This window comes from Mytilus californianus, unplaced genomic scaffold (assembly GCF_021869535.1).
Source record: "Mytilus californianus isolate M0D057914Y unplaced genomic scaffold, xbMytCali1.0.p SCAF_18, whole genome shotgun sequence".
NCBI classification, from domain to species: domain Eukaryota; kingdom Metazoa; phylum Mollusca; class Bivalvia; order Mytilida; family Mytilidae; genus Mytilus; species Mytilus californianus.
Window position 1 is genome coordinate 10,942,154 of NW_026262666.1, and position 23,851 is coordinate 10,966,004.

General features: G+C 32.1%; 1 protein-coding gene across 2 annotated transcripts in view; it reads left to right on the forward strand.

The window, feature by feature from the left end:
- The window catches only part of LOC127726709 (uncharacterized), a 74,944-nt gene that overhangs the window by 14,589 nt on the left and 36,504 nt on the right, over window positions 1-23,851 (forward strand). For both annotated transcript variants that reach the window (XM_052234173.1, XM_052234174.1), the window contains exons 2-3: window positions 18,068-18,160; window positions 23,076-23,390. In XM_052234173.1, coding sequence (XP_052090133.1) covers window positions 18,070-18,160; window positions 23,076-23,390 — 406 coding nt within the window. In that variant the 5' untranslated portion in view covers window positions 18,068-18,069. The remainder of the gene's footprint in view (window positions 1-18,067; window positions 18,161-23,075; window positions 23,391-23,851) is intronic.

The window sequence follows — 23,851 nt, forward strand, 5'->3', positions numbered from 1 at the left end:
TTATAAAACTTATAATTATGAAATTTCAGATTACCAAGCATTTGTAAGTGTCCCTCTTTTAGAGGATGGTTATATTATGCTGATTTAATAGTAAGTGCAGGTGATACTTATATTTCTTTTTTTTTAAATTTTGTGTAGCTTTATAGTTTGTTAAAAAGCTTTCTTTTAAAAATTTAATGAAATTGCAAAGTTTACTTCTTTTGAAAAAAGATTGAACAGTCTAATTTTAAAAAGTCACAATCATGCAATCAGTTAAAATAACTTATAAAATCTATTAGAAAGGAACCAAAATAGCAAGACCAACTTTTTTCAAGGAACTGGTTAACTAATAAAAGGTTACCTTTTTTATAAATGGCCCTGATTTCTCTTTAAAATAATTTACCTAATTTAAATAATTGGTGCTGTGGGTTAAGTTTAAGAATTAAATACTGTCAGGTTGAATGTTAGTATGTTTACATTGTTTTATATTAAAGTTGTTTTGTTTATAAATAGTTTGCAAATACCCCTCTTGGCTTTGCTGGTTGTTATATTGTAAATGTTAAAGCCAGGAGTATAACTCTGTGTACTGCTGCTTAACCACAGGCACTTGTCTCAGAAAACAAAAATTCCTTTATACCCTTAATATGTTATATTTAATGATTGAAGAAGGGTTTTTGAACTATTAATGAAGGGGTAATGAACAAGAGTTCTGCTCATGATTTAGTTCAAAAGAACTGATTATTTTTTATTGAAAAATTTAACATAAAATTTATTACATGTAAATACACTTTGCAGAATATTCTGTATGCCAGATATAATCTAGTAACTGTAATTTATTTCATCTGGATTTTTTTTAAAGGAAGATGATGATTATCCCCCATTTCCATTCTCAATTTTATCATTAATATATTTGTTTTAAATTATTTTTTGCTAGTTAAATTATCCGAATAAAATATCCTCTGGATATTGTTAGAACAGTATGGACAAAAAATGTATTTTTGTGGTTTCAATTTTAGTTCAAATAAATAGATATTAAAACAATGTTTTTTTCATTGACATTTATTCAGAAACAATTATTTAACCTGAGATATGTTGTTTAATATGTCTCTGATTAATTCAATTAAGAATCACAACTATGAACTTTTCTTGAGAAAATATGGATGACATTTTTTATGGGAAGAGTAACTGAAATAAAAACCATGATTCCATGAAATATTTATTCAGTCCATTCTTACAAATGTCAGGAGTGTATCCACCATTAAAACTGGTGGACGTGTTAAATTCAAATAGTCAGCTTCTTGAGAACACCATTTACTTCAATTAAGTACATAAATTTGTAACAGATGAGGGGCATGATGATCACTGTTTATATCCTGACGGGACTAACCTCCTTCCAATTACAATTTACAGTTATCAGATACACTAACAGGAAGACACGATATTTAACAAATGACCGCTTTTCAATGATATTTTTATAAACTGAAACTCACATTTTTATTAAACTTTCTATTTTGTACCCAGTAACACTGCTTACAAATCAATAATAAGGGGAAAACATTTGTTCAATCAGTCATTTATGATCACCGTCGTATTGTTGTTGTTTTGGGATCGAGTTATTCCCCTTTAAACGTCCTATTTTTCGACTTGTTGAATCGTCACTGGGCCGGTTTACCTGTCGAGTTTTTCTATCAGTGGGCTTTTCTTCAACAAAATATCAATAGTTATCATCTCATCTATAGGAATAGACGTTACTATTTCGTGTGTCATTTCAATTTACATTTATTTATTTTCAAGTGTCACTTCCGCGGCCCGTATTTTCATCTTTCACCACCAAATTTGCAATGAAATATTGTATTTTCAGCCTTTTAATAATAACGTAGTGAAAGTTTGGAATCTGCCGCATCAAAGGGTATAATTGGTTTAGAATGGGAAACAGGTTAAATGTCTTTACGCAGCCTTTTTCGTGACGTCAATGCCGTTTCTAAAAAATGCCATTTTTGAATGGAAAAGCACGTGAGTTTTGTCGCATTTTCGACGCCATTATGAGAATTGCTTCCCGGCTGTGTTTTTGTTCATATATATCACCAACAAATGGTTTGGTCCAGATATTTCTGGTTGTTTTGTTGAAATAACTTGTTATACATATAAATTGTAAGTACATAGCACGCAAATTCTCTTTTACTTTACCCGAAAGTCTGTGTGAAAGGAGGTTTTGATAAATTTATCAAAGTCGTCCTTTCAAGGCGTGGTAAAAGTGTATCTGAAAACTCAAATATGCCCTATCTACCAAGACGGTAGCGAGATATGATATATGTGTCATTTAAATTGTCCATGATTTCAATCCTTCCCTGAAAACCCTGTGTCGTCTAAAGATTCGGCGTCGGTTGTATATTTACTTTTTCCTGTGCAGCCGGGAAGCAATTCTCATAATGGCGTCGAAAATGCGACAAAACTCACGTGCTTTTCCATTCAAAAATGGCATTTTTTAGAAACGGCATTGACGTCACGAAAAAGGCTGCGTAAAGACATTTAACCTGTTTCCCATTCTAAACCAATTATACCCTTTGATGCGGCAGATTCCAAACTTTCACTACGTTATTATTAAAAGGCTGAAAATACAATATTTCATTGCAAATTTGGTGGTGAAAGATGAAAATACGGGCCGCGGAAGTGACACTTGAAAATAAATAAATGTAAATTGAAATGACACACGAAATAGTAACGTCTATTCCTATAGATGAGATGATAACTATTGATATTTTGTTGAAGAAAAGCCCACTGATAGAAAAACTCGACAGGTAAACCGGCCCAGTGACGATTCAACAAGTCGAAAAATAGGACGTTTAAAGGGGAATAACTCGATCCCAAAACAACAACAATACGACGGTGATCATAAATGACTGATTGAACAAATGTTTTCCCCTTATTATTGATTTGTAAGCAGTGTTACTGGGTACAAAATAGAAAGTTTAATAAAAATGTGAGTTTCAGTTTATAAAAATATCATTGAAAAGCGGTCATTTGTTAAATATCGTGTCTTCCTGTTAGTGTATCTGATAACTGTAAATTGTAATTGGAAGGAGGTTAGTCCCGTCAGGATATAAACAGTGATCATCATGCCCCTCATCTGTTACAAATTTATGTACTTAATTGAAGTAAATGGTGTTCTCAAGAAGCTGACTATTTGAATTTAACACGTCCACCAGTTTTAATGGTGGATACACTCCTGACATTTGTAAGAATGGACTGAATAAATATTTCATGGAATCATGGTTTTTATTTCAGTTACTCTTCCCATAAAAAATGTCATCCATATTTTCTCAAGAAAAGTTCATAGTTGTGATTCTTAATTGAATTAATCAGAGACATATTAAACAACATATCTCAGGTTAAATAATTGTTTCTGAATAAATGTCAATGAAAAAAACATTGTTTTAATATCTATTTATTTGAACTAAAATTGAAACCACAAAAATACATTTTTTGTCCATACTGTTCTAACAATATCCAGAGGATATTTTATTCGGATAATTTAACTAGCAAAAAATAATTTAAAACAAATATATTAATGATAAAATTGAGAATGGAAATGGGGGATAATCATCATCTTCCTTTAAAAAAAATCCAGATGAAATAAATTACAGTTACTAGATTATATCTGGCATACAGAATATTCTGCAAAGTGTATTTACATGTAATAAATTTTATGTTAAATTTTTCAATAAAAAATAATCAGTTCTTTTGAACTAAATCATGAGCAGAACTCTTGTTCATTACCCCTTCATTAATAGTTCAAAAACCCTTCTTCAATCATTAAATATAACATATTAAGGTATAAAGGAATTTTTGTTTTCTGAGACAAGTGCCTGTGGTTAAGCAGCAGTACACAGAGTTATACTCCTGGCTTTAACATTTACAATATAACAACCAGCAAAGCCAGAGAGGGGTATTTGCAAACTATTTATAAACAAAACAACTTTAATATAAACAATGTAAACATACTAACATTCAACCTGACAGTATTTAATTCTTAAACTTAACCCACAGCACCAATTATTTAAATTAGGTAAATTATTTTAAAGAGAAATCAGGGCCATTTATAAAAAAGGTAACCTTTTATTAGTTAACCAGTTCCTTGAAAAAAGTTGGTCTTGCTATTTTGGTTCCTTTCTAATAGGATTTTATAAGTTATTTTAACTGATTGCATGATTGTGACTTTTTAAAATTAGACTGTTCAATCTTTTTTCAAAAGAAGTAAACTTTGCAATTTCATTAAATTTTTAAAAGAAAGCTTTTTAACAAACTATAAAGCTACACAAAATTTAAAAAAAAAGAAATATAAGTATCACCTGCACTTACTATTAAATCAGCATAATATAACCATCCTCTAAAAGAGGGACACTTACAAATGCTTGGTAATCTGAAATTTCATAATTATAAGTTTTATAATTGGCTATGAAATGTTATGTGACCTGTCTTATGCAACTATAAAACAAAAGATAATGTTGAAAACTAAAAAGTAAAAATATAAATAAAGGAAATGAAGCCATAATAACAATCAAATTAAATAAATGAAATTATAAATAAGTAATAATAAAAATAAAAAAACCCAGATGTGAATTAATTAGTAAAATAAATTGCTTCGCTGAGCGCAGCTGGATACAACGGCAGATGTCCAACCCTGAAAAGTTGGGGCCAAAATGGACACAATTTTCACACTTGATACAGGATGAGTTTGGATTGTAATTAATTATTTGACACATTATAGGTTTCTGACACAGAATAACTGTTGTCAAAGAACTTAAAATTGGTTATATGATTTGGATTTATATTCAATTTTTTGCTTTTGTGCAATACACTATGCTGTTGCAAATTGTTGACCCCCCCCCCCCCTCCCAAAAAAAATTTTTTTTTGTTTTTTTTTTGCTTTTGTGCAATACACTATGCTGTTGAATATTAACCCCACAAAAAAGTATTTGAAGAAATTTTCTTTTTACTTTCTGAAATCTGAAATGAGAAAAATTGTCCCCCCACAAATTCTTATTGACCCCCCCCCCCCCCCCCAAAAAATTTTTTTTTTCATCTCCCCCTTTCCCTCATTCCAAAAAAAATTCTTTCCCTCAAGATATTTCAGAATCTCAATTCAAATTTCTAATGGAGTTTACAACCATAATTACCCATTTAAATACATCATAAAAGTCTTAAAATATAAAATGACATACATATACATATATATATATGTAAAGATATAACATGTTACTTTTATTATTCTTCCCTTAGTTTATTTATTTTGTATTTACATTGTATCATAGGTCAAATTTATTTGTTCAGTGTATGTTCAATGGTGTTAATATGTCCTTTGATTGAGTTAAGCTATTTCAGTTGATATTTTATAGTGTGTCTTTCTATGTTGTGATGTTACACTATTGTTTCAGAAAAAGGGTGAAGGTTTGGTACCATTAAAACGTTTAAACCTGCTGCATTTGTTTGCACCTGTCCTAAGTCAGGAATCTGATGTTCAGTAGTTGTCGTTTGTTGATGTGGTTCATAAGAGTTTCTCGTTTCTCGTTTTTTATATAGATTAGACCGTTGGTTTTCCCGTTTGAATGGTTTTACACTAGTAATTTTTGGGGCCCTTTACAGCTTACTGTTCGGTGTGAGCCAAGGCTCCGTGTTGAAGACCGTACTGTGACCTATAATGGTTTACTTTTATAAATTTGGACTTGGATGGAGAGTTGTCTCATTGGCACTCATACCACATCTTCTTATATCTATAGTCATGGCTAAAATTAATATTAATTAATAGTAACTGCAAAAAATAAATTGACAGCTAATCACCTCAGGACAATCATCATTTCTTAATACATAATTTACAAGCATTGTAAGGCAGGTAATCAACCGTACACAACATTTTTCTTTAAATGGGATTGGATTACCTCCCTTACACTGCTTTTAAATTGTCTTAATTGTCCTTTAACCAAAAAAATCCTTGTTTTCCCCCTTTTTTGCCCCTAATTCCTAAATGGTTTGAGCCATAACCCCCAAAAGTCAATCCTAACCATCCCTTTGTAGTATGGAAATTCGTGGTATAATTTCAGAGAGATTCATACACTTACACTTAAGTTATTGTCTGGAAACTACAAAAATGCTTATTTTGGCCCCTTTTTTGGCCCCTTATTCTTAAACTGTTGGTACCATAACCCCCAACAACAATCCCAACCTTCCTTTTGTGGTTATAAACCTTGTGTTAAAATTTCATAGATTTCTATTTATTTATACTAAAGTTATTATCTGGAAACCATCTGTCTTCGTACGATGACAATGTGATACCAATATACGACCGCAAAAATTTGGCAGTTCTTGAAAAAAAAATATAACAACTTGCTACTTGATCACATGGTTGAAAAAAAATACACAGTTGGGATGATTTTGTTTTGTCCAGTAGCAGCTTTGCCTTGACCTGTTCAAGAAAACATCCAAACTCATACTAAATTTCCCAATTTTTAGAACTTGAAAACATGAAAGTGCAATTAGAAGAATAGAACTAAATATTTAAATATAAGTTATCTTAAATTGAATCCCTGCGAATTGTTTTAAATCCCCAAAAAACTCTTTTGTGTTCAAAATGAATCTAAAAAAAATGTAAGAGTTGTCTTCCTTAGTGCACCTTTTTACTTAATTTACAGCTCTTTATTTAGGGCAACCAGAGTTACCTCCCATATAATTAATGAAAATTTTAGTAAAATTTAGACACTCTTTTTTGGCAGAATTCACAGAAAATTTCACAATGAAATAAACATTTCAGTGGCCATATTATGAAGCTCTCAACTTCTTATTTATGTTTTAAAGAACCTGAAATTCATAACAAAAGGCAGACAGTTACAGAATATTGTACATTGTATACATGTATCAGACATCTTCAATTTCATATGAACCTGAGTAAATACATACAAATAGAATTAAAGTGAAATGCGAGAAACAGCATATTTAGTATTAATTATAAAAATGGTTAACAAGTGTGGACGCAGACCAGCATGGATAGTATCCAGCATTCTGAGAGTATTACCATCCCCTACCAGTTGAAATTATTTGTTCCCCAAAACAAAATTTGAACTTGATATGTAAATTGTCATGTTAAAACTATAGATACCAAATATCAAATCAGTATAATGGTAGTCTGGCATGACTAAAAAGAAAAGTGCAGACAATTGATTAATTGTGTGATTTTTCTAGGACTAAGGATCATATAACTCTGCAAAATATCATCAAATCAGAACAAAATTCAAACTTGATCTGAAACTTGTAAAGGTTAAACTATATATGCAGAAAACAGATTACTTATGTGACTTTTCTGAGTCCAAGGGCCATAATTCTGCAAAAACTCATCAGACCGGAACAAAATTAGAACTTGATCTGTAACTTGTCATGGTTATATTGTAATATACCAAATATCAAACCAATATCTTCAAGCATGACAAAAAAAGTGTGGAAAGCTGATTTCCCGGACGGATTGATTTACAGACGGACTGATGGACAGGGTGTAAACCTAAAGTCCCCTTCAACTTTGTTGGTAGGGGACTGTAAACATCAATTTAGAATCTACATAAACATTGAAACATTTACATGGAACATAACATACCAGCTTTAAATGCTGCATATTAAATTATCTGAGCTCATCATTTAGAGGAGAGGTAACAGTAAGAATTAATTGTCATGTCAATAAATTGCTGTAGAAGAGCCCCAAAATGAGTATGCTGGACACCTATACAAATGTTATACATGTACGAATATATCCATTTGTCTGTAAGTATGTAAGACTGTTGGTCAACACTAAATGTAGAAAAGAAGTAACCTTAAAATTGGAGAAAAAGTGAAATTAAATCACCAGTCCTATACAAATATGTGCATATTTCATTTTTCTTGAAATGAGCAAAAAGGAAACAAAAAAGTTTATTGAACGACATAGGATTCTGAGAAATAGGGTAATAGGCAGTTAGCGCCCTTCCTAGCAATTTCAATTAAACCAGATGCAGATTAAGGATTATGAAAAGGGAGAAGTGGGACATATAAAAATATGTACTATAACATATGCAACTATACCAGTCATAATTACGTTCGATAACTCTGCATGTTACTGGTTTAATTAGGATTATGAAAAATTTACTGGTAACCCGTGTGATTTAGAAAATTGAAAAATATAGATATTTCACCTCGGGGTTTCGAGGTTTTGTTTTTATTAATATAAAATAATACCATAAAATAATTTCTATAAGAATCGGACCATACTAATCTACATAAGTTTTGTCAAAACTTACACGATCTTACATCGTGATTAGGTGCCGTGTTTGTTTTCTTTGATCACGTTGATGACTTAATATCTCCTTAATCAAGCTATGTCCTTGGGTATTATTAGAGTGACAATAACGTGTCATATTTAATTGCAATATAAACAGTGAAACTAAATTGTGTTATTTGCATGGGCAAAATAAGTGTCGAACATCGTCTACGTTTGAAAATTGTTTGGTCGCCATTTTTTTTCGTAACTTCGAAATTTTATCAAAACAAAAAGCATGTATCCACTTCATCAAAAAGACAAAACGTTTGATTCTATGCTGCTTTAAGGTAAGACAAAAACTGAAAACGCATGCATCCAACAGTTTTTTGATTTTCATCGTAAAAATATTACAATATATATTTTCACAAGTCGACCTACGCTGTCAACATGGTCAATGTAAACAATGCATGGTTGATGCATATAAATCTTTGTTTTGAGTGCGAGAGACTGTTTCTAATAAATATATTAAATCAAAGGTGAAATAAGAAATTTTAAAAACAATAAGACACACTTTAATAAATATTTCACAAATTACTTTTAATTAATTGATAAATGAATACATGTCGTGTCTTTGTTCACTTCCGACATCGGCCGCCATTTTCAAAATATTGTTAACGAATGCCAAAATGTAAACTTTTCAATCAAATTTTGAAGCAAAAAGTTTGTTACCTAAACTGATTTGGGTTTCGATTTCATTTAAATGAATGTGTTGTCGATCTTTTTAGGGGTTAGAAGGATATTATTAACAAATAATAAGTTGAGAAAATTTATCATATAAGAAGGTCCCATTGCAATTTTATTGAGTTTTAACGAAGAAGTCAACGGAGGCTGTTTGGTTATGTCACCTCCATTTTCAAACTTAATTTGAAGCAAGAAATCATATTTCTGAACTGAAACTTAAAACATTTTTAATTGTAAAAATGAAAATACTATAAAACGCGGGGTTGGAAGGTAAAATACACAATGTAACAAAAAAGTTATGATCGTTTAATCTATGTAGCCCGTTCATTTTCATTGATAATCAATCGGCCATTATGATATACAACTGAATTGTAAAAGTCACGTGATGACCGCGATAGTTGGATATGTCATCAATTTAGCATGAAAAGGCGGTGCGGATGGGACTGGTCCCTGTAAATCTCCCCCTTCAAAATTCATACATTTCCAGGCCTGCTCAAGCCCAACTCTTGTAAGATTTCTTGCTGTGTTGAAGACACATTGATGGCCTAGCTTGGGTTGTTTTGTACATTTTGGAATGCACATTCCCCATTTCCATTCTTCATTCTTTTTGTATGCTATTATATATATGGACATAAGAATGCAGAGGACGATAACAAATTTCAGTATTTAAGGTGTTGGTGTTGGAGGAAGGCTACATTTTTTTTTATAAGATTCATGGTTTGAATGTTGCCCCCACCCCAAACTTTTTCTATTTGACTTAAAATTTATTAATTAGTGTCTTGTAAATTTTCAACGAGTCAAAAAAACGTTTTGCAGATGAAAACGTGGAAATTATTGTTTGTAAACAATCTTTTTCAACTATGAACTCTTTAATTCAGACTACGTCATTGGGGCAGAAAAGGGGAATAATAAGTTAAAATTAGCTGGAAAGGTTAAATATTGGAGAAAATATCAAGATTACATAATTTCTTAATGATTAAACCAGTATTAAGTTTCATTTGATTCAAAATATGGACGTATTTCAAAAATAAGGAGAGGATTTTTTCCCCGCTACCTACAAATATGCTTTGGGGTTGACAGGCCGCTTAAGTATTTTAAATCGCCTGGTAACGTCATGTGACCATACTGTAGCTATTCTCCATGCCTCAATGTATCAAAATATACCAGTCATATTTATTTTCACTAGGTAAACCGGCGGTGTGATGATTCGTTTTGAGCTGAAAAATTGACCAGGGCAGTCGATGTGAAAAAAATGTCCGTTTCACAAAATGGAAATAATTGCTTGAATTTATTTAAATGGCTTATGTCATCTCGCCTTTTTTATAAATTTATTTTGCTTTAATACTTTAGATGAAATACTTTCAAGATCGGTCTATAATTCCGTTTATTTTAAATGAAATTTGCGATTTTTCTATGTGTCATTCACGGCCAATTTTCTTTTAATCGCGGAACGACATCTGTTGACAGCTTTTCCTCAAATTATCTCCACTTGATTCTCTTGTCGCATATCCGGGGTTTTAACGGACAAATCAGATGTATGCGTTCCGGCTGGTGGTTGTGCTTTCTAGACAATATCTTTTTAAATTTTACTTTTTTTCAAAATAAAATTTAAATTTTTCACTCTTCTCCAAGAAATTAAATCAAAAGAATGAAGGGGTTTCAACTGTGCTAAATTAGTTTATATTCAATTTTGTATATACCTATTTTCCTGCATTTTTGGGGCAAAATATCTATTTTCATCCTAACTTATTATTAGACAAGATTATTTTTTTAGGTTTTACTATGCCAGCATATTTATTTCCAAGATCCACATGTCTGCACCCCACCCCTTCCCCTAAAAATAGAATGAACGATCTCGTCTGATTTGTACTAATAATTATGACCTTATGACAAATATCAAAATTCCAAAACCTACGACATAAATTAGCAGTGACCGATTCATAAGCTACATTGAAGGTGAATGCACAAGGGCGATCAAAAAGGAGTTATACAGATACAGATGTTGAAGGGCGTTAGATGGACATCAAAAACTTATCCACTATGAGGTAGATCATCATAAAATGTTTCCCCGAGATAGAATTTTCTTTTACTTTGCCAAGATTAAGATTTTACTATGCTCTTTTCAAAAATATAATAAAAAGGATGGGTCACCGTGCTATTTTTCAAACTATGAGTCGGTGAAAATTGCCTAAATTTGCTTAGATTGTTCATGAAAAAAAAACACATGTTTGTGCATAAAAAGAAATCTATGCGATAGAACAATCCGAGATGGCTGTACACCATGAATCTACCTTAAGTAATCACAGTGTCTCTGTGATGGGAATGACTCCCCTATATATATAGGTCGGTCGTTAGACTTAGTTTGACGCACACAAAAACTGTCCTGTCAAAATTTGAATAATAAATCTGATTCCTCGTGTAAGGAAAGTGTCGTGCTCTATGCATGTTAAAACACCCTTTAATTTAACAAATCTTTATGCTAAGGTATTCGCAGTTAGCTCATTGCAGTTCGAAATGTGTGTCCCTTTCGCACATGTTGACATATTAATGTGCCATTCCAAATTTATTGGCCTTCGACCTTGTCAAAGTACTACTTTGTCTTGGTTTTTATTAGATTTATTTGTAATCATTCATTTGATATTTATTAAATATTTGCCACTGGAAGTGAATAAAACAACAAGCTCATTCGTACATCTGTGAAGATGATAAAAATTAGCTGTACAAATTAAATTTTTAGTGTCCTAAAATCAAAATATGAACAATTTTATGTTAAGGGGGTCTTGAAATCTTTTGACAGCTTCTGAAGTGCTAATTTTTAACCTTTTTCAGGTGGACCAAATCACTACTTTACTTTAAAGTTCATGACCCATAATTTTTTTACAGTGTAATTTCACTCCCCCCTACTTGCTATTTCAAGCATAAAACATAGAGAAATAAATTTGGAAGGGGTATCAAAAACAAATTGGCAAATAACACACTGTCCACACTAGGGACTATATTCTTTGTTATTATCCAATTATTTGAATTTGCTATGACTTAGTTTTCTGTTAAATGAAAATGATCAATGAGTTTTTCCAAATATTTAGCCCTGTTCTAGGCCTATTACTGGAACTAAATTTAATTTGGATATGAAAATAAAAGGACGAGGAATACACTTGAAATATAATGGATGGTGTTAAAAATTTTTTTAAAAAAAACTTTTTTTGTTTTACTTTGCCTAATAAATTTTTACTCATTCCTCCTCTCCACATATTTTTTTTAGAATGAAAACGTCTTGAACTAGTCTTCATAACCCTTTCGGTTATGAGCTGTCGTGAACCGATTTTGAACGGTACACCAAACGGAATTTAAACTGTATGAATAAAATGAGATATTGCGTATACGCCAATGAGACAGCAACTCAACATAAAAAAATAACCAAAAAACATCTAGAAGCCTTTAATCAGTTAGTTACAAAAGAGAGGTGTTTACACACCATGTTTAGCTCTGAATCGTCCCGATTCTTTATAAAACATGAATGCGTCCATATTACACGGATTCCCCACTAGCACTATCATATTCTATGTTCAGTGTACCGTGAATCGTTAAAAAAGTTATCAACCAATCAAATCGGTATATGTTAGGTATACTGCAAAAATACGGTGGCCGGTTAAACCGAACTCCTGACGTCGTTCGGATCATGTAGGGTCACCTAATCTTTGCAGAATTACTAGGATATACCGACTTGATTCTTCAATAAATATATCTGCAAAGGGTAATACGAATGATGTAGAAAGAAATAACTTAAACTTCAAAATCTTAACTTCAGTCTATGTGTTGCATTGAGGCCCAAAAGGTAAAAAAAAATCATCAAAAATTGAATTATCGGGGTTCTTTGATATACTGAATCTAACAATATTTTTCTATTTTTGACCATATAAATAGGTAAATGTCCAAAAGATCGGGTGATGAAAACCTAAAAATGAACATACATAATAGATAACAGAATTTAAACAAATAGATATAAGAAGATGTGTTATGAGTGCCAATGAGGTCACAATTTTTTAAAGTAAACCATTATAGGTCAAAGTACGGCCTTCAACACGGAGCCTTGGCGCACACCAAAAAAACAGGCAATAAAGGACCCCAAAAATGACTACTGTAAAACCCTTCAAACAGAAAAGAAAACCAACGGTCTAATAAAAACGAGAAACTCTCATATTAACAAATCCCAAGTCATGAATTTAAGCAATTCCGGTAGACTTCTTTCTATTCAGTTTCATTTAAATAATACCCAACTTATGAACACAAAAATATATACTTGGATGTAAGATTTAGCATTAAAGGCACATTTACAGATGTCAAACATGAAATGTACCATTAGGGGCTAAAGGCCTTTTATAAACTAAAAAAATGTTTCTCAGGTCACTAACCAATTTTTTGAAAAATAAAAATCTACTTCATGTTTTTGACCAAACACTTAAATCTGTCTTAATGAATGGCAGTAAAATATGGGATGAAATTAACTATAACAAAATAAACACTCCAGGTGGTCACTATTTCAAAAAACTTTGAAAAAGAGCTGGCAGTATAGAGAAGGCTCATTTAAACTTTTGTAAATTTATACTTGGGGCAAGTATAAAAGCAAAAAAATATTGCAGTTACTGGTGAACTGGGCAGATATTTTTGGAGATTTTGTTAGATATGTTGATATACTATATACGTTTAAAAAATCTTCTTCAGTGCCATAAACTTTCAAATATGTGTCTTAACTTTTTTATATGAAATAAAACAACGGTTATAAATTTTTTGCAGTTTAGATATTAAATCACAAATTATTTGGCTTAAACATGTATCTTCTGAAGATATTTTTATACTCCACAAACTCGGATAATCATTGGAAAATTTATCCTCTCATAGAAAAGTTTCCTTAAATAATAAATAGTTGTATAAATGTCCAGTGCTCCCCCTCGTTACCCAGTTATATTATTAACAAAAAACTAACTACTGTGCTTGTTGTATTCTCCATATTGTCTAATAAGTATTTTCGTTAACAGTGTGCCTTATCAAATTGAATCTCTTGTAATCTTTAGTATGAAATTATTGTATGTTGTTCTGCTCCTTGTGGGCGCTGTGATTAGCAATAAAATATTTGTTTGTTTGTTATCTTACGAACCACATAAAAAACGACGACCACTGAACTTCAGGTTCCTGACATAGGACAAGTGCAAACAAATGCAGCGGGTTTGAACTTTTTATCTGTCGCCATCCTTCACTTTAACCTGAGACAGTGGTGTATCAATACGACATAAAAGGACGCACTATAAAAATCGATGGAGGTCTGGAGCTGGCATGTCAGTAACTGCTAGTAGTCCTTTAATTGTTAATATATGTATCATTGCCATTGTGCTTAGTTCTTTTGTTACCTTCTCTGACATTGGACTCGGACTTCTTTTAAACTGAGTTTTACTGTGCGTATTGCTATGTGTTTTTTTATTCTACACTGGCTAGAGGTATTGGGGGAGTTCTCATAAAACATGTTTAACCCCGCCTGTCCCAAGTCAGGAGCATCTGCCCTTTGTTAGTCTTGTATGTTTTTTTAAAATTTTAGTTCATTTGTATGTTGGAGTTAAGTGTGACGTCCATTTTCACTGAACTAGTACACAATTTTATTTAGGGGCCAGCTGAGGACCACCTCCGGGTGCAGGATTTTCTCACAGCGTCGAAGACCCTTTGGTGGCCTTCGGCTGTTGTCTGCTCTTTGGTCGGGTTGTTGTCTTTTTGACATAATCCCCATTTTCATTCTCAATTTTATTGAAAAAAAAGTCTCAACTATACTAACAGATTTTAGACAAAAGTTAGACCATGAAAACCAAATTACCAAATAGTTAAATTATAAACCACAGATAATTATATCAAATCAAAAACCAGTATGAAATAATTCTACCAATCAGACGGTCACTTATGGACCATTAAAAAAAAGTTTGTTGAGAAGGATCTTTTACATGCAAAGAGCGTGGTACTCCCTAAACATAGGACCTCTATTTTTTCCCAAATTTTCCAAAACAAGCATGTTTCAAAATAACTTGCATAGTACACAGATCTATATCAATGGCATGTATATTGAGTACTACAATATGCAGAAGACTAAAACATTTAGCTGAAAAAATATAGAATGCACAAATTTTGGTCCTAAAAGATATCTTATTACGTTCCCCTGAGCAAAGGGGAAATTTTACTCGATACGAATTTCGACACATTGAAAACCCATTGCCTCGGTAATAAAAGAAGGCAAGCTACATCACTACCAATTAGTCAGACACCATAGTATCCCTAAACTTGTTCAGACCATAACTAAAAATCGTGCTTTAAGGAATCGGTTAACGCGATCTAATGTCTACATTCCCTTCTGATTATGAAGAATTAAATGAAAAAGACAACACTTCCCGTCTGGTATGTAAAACAAATATCACGATCCTATGAAAAAACGGTAATTGACAACCTTGAAACCTTTAGCTTTATTATAATAACTTGTTACTTAGCAATTTAAAAAAAGACCAATCACTCCGATACAAAGGGAATTTGATTGATAGTTTAATTTACATCCAGTGGCAAATAGCTCATGCATGTTCAGAAAGAGAAATAAATTATAGATAAATACAATAAGTAGTTTCCGTAGAAGTTAATCGACCGGATTAAAGGGGTGGACATTTTTTACTGGTTTTTTTTTTAGAGAAAATATGATTGAGAAAAAAGATACTCTTTGGCTTTAAAACTGACTTTTTCTAGTTTGTAACTGTAATTTAGCGAAGGACAATGTTATATTTTCTTAATAAGTCACAAAAACAGATTACTATGTTGGTCAGATTTAAGGTGGCTCGGGTGTCTTCCTCCATCTTGGATTTTGAAAAGCAGATAACAATCGGTCTAGATTTTTAATGAAATGTGCAAATTTCGAGAGTAGTATGTAATTCATGTGTAAGACTTTTTGTGTTAATATAGAAAATTATGTGTTTTATCATATTTTACGGCTGTATTTTACAAAAAAAATAGAATATTTTTTTTCATTCAATTTTTTTCAACTGTGCCACATAAGGGGAGATAACTCAAACAAAGTAACTTTTACAATAGAATGTGTTATGAATTTACCTATTCTATGATGTAGCAAGAAAACGAGTTTGGTGACCCCACTTTTTCTTTTTCTTATCGGAAAGCATATTATTAGAGCTATCTTCTCATATTTAATCTTAAAATTTTATGGTTTAGTGTTCTTTTTATCATAAAAAAATGGGTTTTCCATGCATAATCTATACAAAATATGACAATTTTGCACAACCTGTAGCTCGAAAAAAAGCCCGGTGACCAATACTTTTTATTATATTTTTGAAAAAAAGCATGACATAAACTACTTTTTGACAAATTATTAAAAAATTCTATGGATTTTAGTTTAGACACCCCTCCCCCCCATCTACCTTAACCATTTTCAATTTAATGATGATTTTCTGTTCTGAAAACATTTACCATAATTCTGCATATATTATAAGAAATCAATGTGTTTAAGTTAAAAACGGTTTTAAGAACAGAGTCAGGGACTCATAATCTTTAAAATTACATTGCATGCTACCTTTGTTTTAACAGTGAATAATATTTTATGATTGATGTTTAATATTACAGTGACTGACAAAAAAAAATAGAATCAAGAAAACTAGAGATAAAGAGAAAACAATCAGAAAAATTCAATACTAAACTCAAATATTTTAAACCTTGCTTTTTTTATGAATGTTAAAAATTATATACTAATAGTATAATAGTCCCAGCTGTTCTTCAGTTTTCATTGAAATAATTTCCTATTCGATTTCGTAATGCATATAAGATATATATTGTAAATTCCAATTTCCAATTCATATACAATACACTCTACAAAAGTGCCCGTTTAACGGATACGTCAACACACCCGTTAATTACCTGGTTTAACGGAACACTTAATGGAGACGTTAACGGGAGCGTTTATTAATGGAGGCTTTGTGAATACGAATCAAAATTAGCGGAAACTTAACGGAGATCTTAAAGGGTCCGTTAGCTAACGGATGCTTTGTGAATGAGCTCCCTAGGCGTTTTGTTGTAAATTTAGCTACGCGCCTGAGATTCGGTCCTTTGAAATGAGACGTCATGTTGCTTGTTCGCCAGCCATTCTCCCGGATCGGATAATACCATGTTGGTTCCGTACGTCCTGAAAGCAAAATGATAGGTTGATTGATTATTGATTGCTTAACATGGAGTCGGTGCAAAAAGCTAGGGTTAATAGTGACGAAATACAATTTACTGTAAAGAAATTTGGTATATTTAAACAAGCATATAAAGTTCAGGAGGAAAATTTGCAAACAATGAAAGTCTTGAAAAGAATTCCTTCTATCGATTGGTATTGTTAGCAAATGTCCGTCAAGAAGATGATGTATCTTTTCAAAAGCTGTATTTAGATTTTTTCAAATACCACGCATGTTGTTGATTTTTATTTATTCACAAAATAAATTTGATTTACTGTGATTACTTTTTGATCATTTTCTGTGATTACTGTGATTTACTGTGATTACTTTTTGATCATTTACTGTGATAACTGTGATTTACTGTGATTACTTTTTGATCATTTTCATTGATTACAGTTATAACTTTCTGAACAGATATATCATGTTAAGGAGGGGTATTTGCTAAAAAATACCAGTCGGGAGAATGTTAAATTTCGCGAGCCGTAAGGCGAGGGAAAATAATTCTCAAGACTGGTATTTTTCGCAAATACTCCTCAAGAACATGCTATATCTGTTTAATTACACCGAATGTTAACGTTCAAAAACGCATTGATGATCGTGACGTTACAAGCGTCCAGTCGGATAGAGTATTTTTTGGCAAATACCATGGCAGAGAGGGTAAAAAAGGCATTTCCTTTTTGCATATACCCCGGCGGCGTTAAAAAATGAACGATATTCATTTGATAACAGTAAATTGGTGAAAAATACACTGGCTATTAACCAATCAAAACCCAGGATTCTTAAATAAGGTGTAATTATATTAGAAACGCCCCTTTTATCTCATTTGCAGCAATGAATAAAGACGGCGACAGAATCAGTAATCAAAATCAGACGGATGGCGCTCATCGCATTGTATCTGGAACAGAAGTGGATGAAATTAAAGGTAAGTCGATTATTAAAATGAAATGAGATACTCTTAGTTTTAAAATTGGTTATCATCTTTTTAAGAAAGCTTTCGTTTTACAGCACTTACTTTTTTTGATAAACGGTTTGTTCGTCGTTTACTTGTGACTATTTTACATGTAACGTTAGTTTCTTCATAAGATTTTAAATCGATACAGGTTAACCTTGTAACAAATAAATAATTAATATAATACAGATTGTACAAAAATAACATTTACCATATGTGACCTTTTTATAAAACCGCAAAATGTTTGCAGTTGTATACTGTTATGATGTTGTCAGCGTCGTCGTCCGAATAAATTTAGTTTACAGACAATATAACTTGTGTATTATTAAGTGTATGGATCTCTATGGAATTATACCACAAGGTTCCGAATCACAAAAGGAAAGTTTAGAATGATTTTTGGAGTTATTGTTCTAACGGTTTGGGAATTAGGGACAACATAGAGGTCAGAACAAGCATGTTTCTTGTTTAAGGACAATAACTTGTGTATAAGCGTATGGATCTCTATGAAATTGTACCACAAGATTCCATACTTAAGGGGAAATGTTGGGATTGATTTTGGGGGTCATGGTTTAAACCGTTTAGGAATAAGGTGCCAAAAAGGGCCACAAAACTAGTTTTTTTCGGTTTCCGAACAATAACATGAGTATACGTCTATGGATCCCTTTAAAATTGTACCACAAGTTTCCATACAAAAAGAAAGAAAGGTTGGGATAGATTTTTGGGGACATGGCCTTATCGGTTTAAGGAAAAAGGGGCCAAAACAATACTTTTCTAATTCTTTGTATAAATTGCCTATTCATTGAACAATTTCAATGTAGTTTAAATCAAAGTTTTGAATCCTTGGGGTTCTTCAATATGCTGAATCTAACCTTGTTTTTGAATTTTTGGGCCCTGTTTTTAAATTGATGTCCATAGGGTCCAAAATTAAAGTTTGTATGATTTTGAAAAATGTATTCTTAGAATTCTTTGATATGCTAAAAACAAACCTTGTATTCAGATTTTTTATTTTGGGACCTGTTTTCAAATTGGTCCACATGAAGATCCAAATGGTCCAAAATTATAACAAACTTAGTTTGATTTTTACAATAATTGAATTCAAGGGGTTCTTTGATATGCTGACACTAATCATGTATTGATGTTTTTGTATATTAGACCATAAAAAAGGTAAATATCAAATTTCAATTTTTTTAAGTTCTTTGAATACATTCATTCTGCGTCAAAAACTATGCTATGCCAAATATTTAATAAAAATCCAAATTTAGAGCTGTATTGCACAATTAAAAGACGTAGAGTCGTAGTTGAAAATAGATAAAGCATCAAATCTAATTCTAGTGAAGAAGTTATGTATAGATACAGTTTGAAATTTACTGTTCATAATTATATTAGATATTTTGAAAAATAATTACAGCTTTTATAGATTTTTTAAAAACAATGTATTAACGATGAATTATATTTTGGAAAAATATTTTCTTTTTTTGGATGTTTTGTAAGAACCTCGTTGTACGTTTGTTTTTTATATGTATAAATTAATTTCAGAATGCCATATATATAAATATAATTTTTAAAAGCGAACCCTTTTAAAAACTTAGCTAATATTTTCCATTAATAAATGAATAAATTAAAGTCTGTGTGTACATTTTACTTGGATATGCTAAAACTAACCGTGTATTTAGATTTTGGATATTGGACCATAATAGGTAATATTCTAATTTCAATTTTTTCGAATCTTTGACCACATTCATTGTGTGTCAGAAACCTATGCTGTGTCAAATATTTAATCACATGTCAATCCAAATTCAGAGTTGTCTCAAGCTTGATTGTAGGGTCTATACTTGCCGAACTGTTCAAGGTTCGACCACTGCGGTCGTTTCAAGCTGCGCCCAGCGGAGCATTTCAATTTTAACAGAAATAAGAACAACATAAAGTGTTCTAGACATAAACATTGGCATACAATTAAAATCTCAGTGAGGTTTTAAGTGTAACTGTATGAAATGCATAGAAAAAAAGAGATGCCGTGCTTATACACAGTTTCCTTTTGTTTAAGCCAGTGCGCATGTCAAGCTCTGATAGCGGTCTTGTTTGTTTATAAAAAGGACGAAAACTTCATAAAGGATCTTTTCAAGCAGACGAAAAAGTTTTTAAGATGAAACTTTTTTTTTACCGATTCATTCAAAGTTTGGTGATTACATGTATGTAGTTGATGTACTCATGTACTCCTTCAAACAAATAAAATAAAGGATCTCACATATATAGTAAGGCCTGCTTATATCTTGACTTGCATCTAGTAATTGACAAATTATTTTTATGAGGGTCGGTTGAAAACTAAACTTAATGTCAAATAAACTCATCATAAGATACCAGGATTTAAATTTTGTATTTACGCCAGACGCGCGTTTCGTCTACAAAAGACTCATCAGTGACGCTCGAGTCCAAAAAAGTTAAAAAGGCCAAATAAAGTACGAAGTTGAAGAGCATTGAGGACCAAGATTACTAAAAGACAAGAGAGAGGTTTTCAGTTTTCCAGATTATGAATTTTCCATTTCTGTGTAGCAATATTCCAGCAGCGCAATACTCCAAGAGTGTATATAATTCCAGTAGGTACAATATCCTAGTGTTTGTGTTTTCTAATCAATATTTCTTTGAGGTTTTTTGGTTAAATCTGAAGAACCTATTTAAAAAGTATAACAAAAATACCAAATTTAAAGGTGAATTCAAATTGGGGGGAGTCCCTAAAATCTGACACTATCAAACGTTAATCTTTATCATCCAACATAACGAATTGATAACATATTCCTGTTTTGGTACAGACATTTTGCGAAGAAAATGTTTTAAACCATTTTATATAGCTAGCTAAACCTCTCATTTGTATGACACTTGTTTATGGTTCTGTTATATTGACAAATGTGGTCGAGCAACCCAAGCAGACATAAAAGGTTAATATGACATTAATAGGGATCAAGCGGCCAATATTGTGTCAGCAAACATAACAGATATACAACACAGCTGACTAAAAAATTCAAACAAATCTACAAATGAATCTAACAAAGACGCCAACAAAAAAGTTTTTAGTTGTTGATAGTACATACAGTGTTTAGTATACACTTTCTCGATAAAGTTCAAACTAAATAAAATATGAAAAAAGTGTAAACAAAATGAAAAAAAACACTGTTAAACCTCTTGCGTCCGAATTGCGAGAGAAAACCTCATACCGTATAGTCGGCTATAAAAATATGAAACAATTCAATTGATAAAAAAAACGGCCTTATTTATAACAAAACAATTTACGGAAAACAAAAATGACAGGCATGAACCAACGACAACCACTGAACTACAGGCTCCTGACTTGGAACACGCAAATAAATAATGTGGCGGGGTAAAACATATTTGTGAGCGCTCAACCACCCCCATAACCTGGGACAGTGGTGTAACAGCACAACATAAGAACAAACTATAAAAATCAGTTGAAAAAGGATTAATTCATCCGATGGATACAAAGAAAAGCATCTATTTGAAATTTGTCACAGATGGTAATGGATATTTACTTGTCATAGCCGCTATCCTGTCAATTCATTAATTTTTCCGCTGCTCTCAAATAACATCTACCTGCCATGAACAAAACGACCGATGCTAAAATTAGAGAATAAACCACTATTCCGAAGGACCCAAATCTTTGGTGGCTTCGTATGTCTAAACCTGTATTTTTCTCTGTTTTTTGCGAACACTGTTCTTTGTCTTTTCGTCATTCTCTACAGCTGGTCATATTCTCATCTGTTTTAATCGATTTTTGTTATGCCCTTGCCGCTCCGCCTCGACGGCATTAAGTGTTACCCATGTCTGTCTGTCCGTCCCGAACGTCCCCAAAAATTGGTTTCCGTTCACTAACTTTAGTTTGCCTCGAACAAATATTAAAAAAACTTATACACAATGCATATTACCATAAAACACTGATCAAGTTCGCAATTGGATGGTGTCACTTTTACCGTTCATGAGTTATGCCCCTTTATAAACATAAAAATGGCTAAATCTGTCGTTTCCGTTCTCTAACTTTAGTTTGCCTCAACCAAATGTTATGAAACTTATACACAATGCTTATTACCACAAAACACAGATCAAGTTCGAAATTAGGTGGCGTCACTTTTACCGTTCATGAGTTATGCCCCTTTATAAACATAAAAATTGCTGAATTTTTCGTTTCTGTTCTCTACCTTTAGTTTGCCTCAACCAAATATTATAAAATTTATACACACTTCACTTTAACCTTTCATGAGTTATGCCCCTTTATAAACACAGAACTTGCTGAATTTTTCGGTTCCGTTATCTTACTTTAGTTTTCCTCAACCGAATGTTATAAAACTTATACACAATGCTTATTACCACAAAACACAGATCAGTTTCGAAATTTGGTGGGGTCACTTTTACCGTTCTTGAGTTATGCCCTTTACAATTGGAAAAATTGATAAATCCGTCGTTTCCGTTCTCTTACTTTAGTTTGACTCAACCAAATGTTATGAAACTTATACACAATGCTTATAATCACAAAACAGTCATAACTACATGAATCCTGCATCTATATGTCGAAGTTGACTCATGCATATTTACAAGCGGGGGCATCTGTGGCCCATAGACACATTCTCCATTTGTTTATTTCTCTTTTGGAGATTCTTCACTTTTTAATGAAATGCATAGTTTTAGTTCATGCAAGTACCAAAGCACAGGTTATTTGGTTGCTAGACGATTGGGCAACAATCAGTGCTACCGATCCGAAGTATAGAAATTTAAAGAAAATAAGAAACATGAAACCGTATGCAATCTATTTCAGTTTGCACGACATAAGTGTCTGGAAGAACCTTAATCTTGTTGAACATCTTTTTTTGACACTACATTTCAGGTAATGACTCAAGCTTAAACATGGAAAAAAGAACTCCTAAAAACAATGGTAAACAAGCAGAAAGAAACGAGACACATTTACCACCCGATGTCGGCTTCACGGATAACAATGTTCCTGGAACAGATGTTCCGCTGAGCAGGATACATAAAAACAGTGTTTCGAGCAGCAATAACTTGGATGAATACAATGACATATCTGAACAAACGGAGACGGGAGTAGTAGCTGAGAATAGTCGAGGTGAAAGTGAACCCATATCTCTTCACCCAGATATTCAACATAATAAGGAAAAGGGAGCAATACCGAAGAAATGTGTTGGTAAGTCCATGCATAAAACTGGTAATGTATGGGCTCATAATATGTCATCAATTCATTTGACATTATCATCCCTATATCTTATCAGTACTAAAACACTCGTCAAAGATACCATGATTATAATGTGTTACACCAGTGGCGCGTTTCGTCTGAATTTCTTTTGGACCAATCGAATATCCCAGACTAAAACGCTACATTCGAATAAACAAAAATTGACAGTTAAACCATTTTCACATATATTAAAACTGTTGCTTTTTATTATATAACAAGCGAGATAACTATACGTCATAGAGCACCAATCATTCATTTTTTTTTTTGGGGGGTAGCATTGGATTTGTATCAGGACATACAATTTTTCTCAAAACTGAATATTTTTTATATAACATATACAGATAAAAGAAATTGTATTTATTTTTTCACTTAATCAATCCCATGCAATTATTGCTCACCTTGTCTATACGACA